The 4,849-nt window shown below is 38.3% G+C and overlaps 1 protein-coding gene across 1 annotated transcript; it reads right to left on the bottom strand.

The window, feature by feature from the left end:
- On the bottom strand, positions 1-4,849 carry LOC141652671 (hydroxyproline O-galactosyltransferase GALT6-like). The gene is made up of 7 exons (XM_074460233.1): positions 3,432-4,849; positions 2,640-2,872; positions 2,260-2,550; positions 2,029-2,157; positions 1,769-1,942; positions 789-896; positions 1-548 (listed from the first exon to the last, which is right to left on the bottom strand). Exons 1-7 carry the CDS (start codon positions 4,300-4,302, stop codon positions 339-341), a joined length of 2,016 nt encoding a protein of 671 aa, XP_074316334.1. The 5' UTR covers positions 4,303-4,849; the 3' UTR covers positions 1-338.

The raw sequence follows: 4,849 nt of genomic DNA, 5'->3' as shown, positions 1-4,849 counted from the left end.
TGGAGTGGTAAATGGTAATTTCCCTTGCATTCGATCCAATGAGAACTGGAAACTTATGAATATCATTTCCAAGAACTGTTTTCTACATTAAATTACAACCCCGCCCTTGAACCGAGAATGAGAAAATATGGGAAAACTGCACCGGACCACAGCAAATGCTCGTTGTTTGCCTCTTCCTTCCATGTTATATCCAACAATTCTCGGGCAAAGATGAAACAATGAATAAATATGGGAATGGAACTTTACGCGGCTCTAGAGACTAAAGAACCTCCTAATCAACAGGCTCTTGCACAATTTACAGAAGCTCACCTAAAAATGGCTTTGGAATTGCTAAACTATCATCTCATATTACAGCAAACAGCGCGACCAAATTGTTGCAACTTGTTCCATAGACAGATCATTTGCTTGGGAGATTGATAATGAGCGGTGTAATAATCTTCTATACAGCCAAACTGGCAATACTTGAAGCTGTGTACATATTCCACTCGCTTCGTGCTATTGAAATGTTCTACCCACATTCCCATACTCACATCTTCCATCTTGAACAACTGCATTTAAATATTTCCATGATAACAGTATATAACATCAAAAATAAAATTATGCAATAGGGGTCTATAATATTAAAAAAGCACTCATGTTTGACTTAAAATGGAGGATCTCGGAGACATTCCCATGTATATGCGACAAACAAGGGCATGCAAGGTCAGATGAAGTTTCGGAGCAACACACTAGACATATTTTCGGGGAAGGGGACTGGGAGGTGATTCACTAGATGAGTTGAAGCTTACCCTTAATTTATGCTTCTCGAATTCTGAGACGATAAAATGTGCTATATCCGATGACAATATGTAACCTGGCCCATTTGCATAAGGTGGGTAATCTTCCTCTGGCCACTCCTGAATGAGAAATGGAACGAAAAAGTGAGCTGATTTATTCTATTTTACTTTTTTCGTGTAAAGGGGTAACAAGCTCACAAGGCAGTTCATTGCTGAGTGCTGACAGCTTTCGAATACAGCTGATGAGTATTACTACGTGGTTTCACCCGTAAGCTAACGAGAGGTAATTTACATTTTACAATATCAACTGAACTAAAACATACAGTTTTGCAGTCAAATACGGAGTAGAAAAAAGAGTGTTTTTTCAAGTCATTAAACAATGCAAGATTGCCAACTAATTAGGAAGAGGCATTACCAGGTGGTCCAGATAATGAACAAATAACTTTGGATCAAATGCCAGATACTTGATTATAGTTGTATAGATATAGATAGGATTTTTCCAGCAGTATTCACAAGTATACAACAAATCATTCCTCACTCCGTACGACTCAACATTTACAGCAAAGCATATAAAAACCTAAGATGAATACTTTTAGCAAGCTTGCTGCTAAGTTAGAACAAGATGAAAAAGCTTGGTCGTTGATTTATAGAACGAATGAATAAAATACGCATTACTTAAAAAAAAATCCGATATTTGGTCATGTAAGCATACCAAATATTATGAACAATAACCGACAAAATGGTCAAATGAAGCCTAGAGAACAAGTAATCACTATCTCATAACAAAAATAGAAGTATATTCTTTCCAACCTAGGGTCCCTAGAAACGTTGAATACAATCAATCACAGGTAAACTATTAGACGATAGATTTTATGATGTGCTGGATGATAAACAACAACTCATTTTAACCAGTTTCGAGCATCACAATACACAAAAGGCTCAAAAAAACAGTAGAAGAGGTGAATAAAGCAGTTGCATGGAAGAAGACGTACCTCGTACGTAACAGCCCATTTACCATGGCGCAAAGGCTTGTGATAGTAATTGATATTACCCACATATAAACTCCTACTTTCAGGAACTTTGTTTGCTTCGTTTAATATTGCATCGACCCGCACAAACGTGTCATCGTCACACTTCATGATATGCTTAGCTGCAACTGTGCGAACCTGTAGCCATAAGAAGGTTCTCGTAAATTTATTTGTTTGGGGGCATAGGAAAGAAAAAATAAGCCGATTTTGTCATTGAGTCTTACCCCATATTCACAAATAGCGACAGTCTTCACGACAACAAGATCATAGTTATCCATGTAAGGGACTACTACAATGTCCCCAAAAAAATCTGCCTCTTTCTTTAACTCAACGTTTACTTCATTCCTAGAATGCTGAGATAAACAAAGGTCGATGAATATGACAGAAAGAGACGGCAAAATTTACGTCAGTACTAAAAGGTAGTACAAGAATGAAGAAACTGTCAACTGACTAACCAATGCTACAAAGAAACGGGCTACAACTTTTGAACTTTTTATAAGATTATGTTGCATCCAAGACTTCCTTACAGCCATTCTCTCGGCAAAATGGTTTCCGGCAGAAAGGATGCCAATGAAGAGCTCCACACGACCATCAGGAAGAGATGGAGCTTGAAATCTACTAGACATCTCAAGACGTTTTTGAGGAGTGAAGCTAGGATGCGATGATGGCAAAGATGCAGCAAATATAGAATGAACATCAATGTCGCCGTTCAAGGTTAATCCAGTTGCATCTTCAAGAGAATACCCCTGTAACAATTGCAAAACAAATTTAGTGCCCAAAAAAAAACTAATATAAACGATTTTTAGCAGGTTCTGGATGAGTGGATGCTACTCACCGTGCGATAAGCAAAGGATGTGACGTGCCTCCCATCTACATTGACATGATAACCTTCCAAGCCCGCGCTGACTGTTAGAACAAACAGCTTGTCTTCAGCAAAAGGAAATGGCCAGTCCATAGTAACCTTCTTAGGCCTACTCAACAGCCTACTCAACCACCATGTTGACCTAGATTCTTCAGCATGACTATCATCCTCCCGGACCCATTTCTCACATTTTACATGGCCATCAACTGTGTAGTACAAGAACCGTGTAAACATAAAGAAACAAAAGGCAATACACAAACCAAGCAAAAATCAAGCTCAAAATATGGCAGTACAAACCAAAAGAATGTTCATGAACTCGATTTTTCTCAACATTCTGTTCTTAGAGGGAAAAGGATCTAAATGGATAACTATACTACACCAATAAGCCGCCCCGCTAATCCACCGTTCATCACAACCACCTTACATCCATAAAAATTAATCACATAAACAGCACATCTTATCTGGTCAATACCAACCAAAATCACCCTACACCACTCAAAAAAATCCCCTTTCACTACTCTCCGTCCCAATCATTTGTTTACCTTTTTTATTCTTTGCGAGTAATATTTTAAAAGGTAAACGAATGATTAGAACGAAGGGAGTAACAATTTCAAACTAAAACTACATGATGTAATAACTTCATATTTACCACATCCAACAAATCCAAGCAAGAACAATTCAATATACCAAATTTACAACAAGCCACAATTACAATAACCGAAAAAAGACGAATTCAAAGGTAAAGCAATGATATTGATCATATACCAGTCTCTTCCTCGGACTTAGACTTCCATCCTTCACATCTCAAAGAAGTACCCCATTGCTGCCTATAACAAGTATTCTGCTCAATTACAGGTTTCCCACTCCAATCTCCCTTCAACCTTGGATTATAATGAAGAATTCGCGGTGGGTCTTCGCCATCAACCGTCTTTAACCCAATTAACTCCATCATAAACTGCGAAACCATAACACTTTGATCACCATCTTTCAACATTGATATCTTAGGATCATATTCAGCATGAGCAATTCTTGGTTTCCCAACTACTGTAATGTGAGACCCTAATGTCAACCCACAAGGCAACACCATTACTTTCCCTTTCTCCATGAATTGCATCCCGGACAACGAAACCGAGTTCGGGCATTGCAATTGGGTTGCATTATGATTCTCAGGCTTGATTATCACCTTACCTAACTTCAATTCCTCCCACATTTTCTCACCTAATTGAAATGCCATTATTGCCGACTTATGTAACCCTGAAAACCCGTCTTTTTCGCTACTATTTAGCGCTTTCCAATCGAAAACCAACCCGGAAAGCGTCTTATATTCCCTCATTTGTCTCTGAGGTTTCGGGGAAACCGACACAGCTGATGTGGGTACCTTCCATGGTTGTTTCAACGGTCGAATCGGAGCTTCTTTCTCCTGCAACTCTTCCTCACTGTCAAGCTGCTGCGGCCTCACAAACGCGTCGTTTTGGAACGAAACGTCTGTGGTAGTATCACTCGAAACGTTTCGGAAAACAAAAGGAACTTCAAATGTCATAAAAATCATATATAATAATCCTAATAATCCGATAAGTTGTACTGATCGAGCTCGTGTTATTCTCACATAAGTTTCCACCTTTCCCCCTTTCTTCATTATCAAATTACACAAATTGTTACAAAAAACCCTAGAAATTCAAACCCAGAAAAATTGAAGGATTAGAAGAGAAACTAAAAAGTGGGTTTTTCAATTCGGTTAGAAATATAAATACCCTTTTGCTGTGGAGCTTAGATACTTCAAAAAAAAAAAAATTACACAAATTGTTACAATACAAAACCCTAGAAATTTAAACCCAGAAAAATTGGGGGATTAGAAGAGAAACTAAAAAGTGGGTTTTCCAATTCGGGTTGAAATATGAACACCCTTCTAGTCTGAGCTTAGTAGTTTGAAAAAAGTGGGAGAATTTAGAGAGAGAAAGCTGAGTTAGTTGAACAAGAAAATGCAGAAAAACTTGGAGTAGAAGGAAAAACGGGAGGTAGAAACGCGTTTCGTAAAGAGATGAAGAGAAGTTAAAGGGATGAAGAAGAAGAGAAAGAGAGTGATGGAGGAGGAGAGACCGAAAGAGATGTGGAAGTGACCGACTTATGTAACAGCTATATTTCTCTCTCCCACTTCTTTCTGCATTACTGCCGAATAATGTGCT

This window comes from Silene latifolia, chromosome 4, assembly GCF_048544455.1.
Source record: "Silene latifolia isolate original U9 population chromosome 4, ASM4854445v1, whole genome shotgun sequence".
NCBI classification, from domain to species: Eukaryota; Viridiplantae; Streptophyta; class Magnoliopsida; order Caryophyllales; family Caryophyllaceae; genus Silene; species Silene latifolia.
Note: the sequence above shows the minus strand (reverse complement) of the source record. Positions and strands in the feature narration are given on the sequence as shown.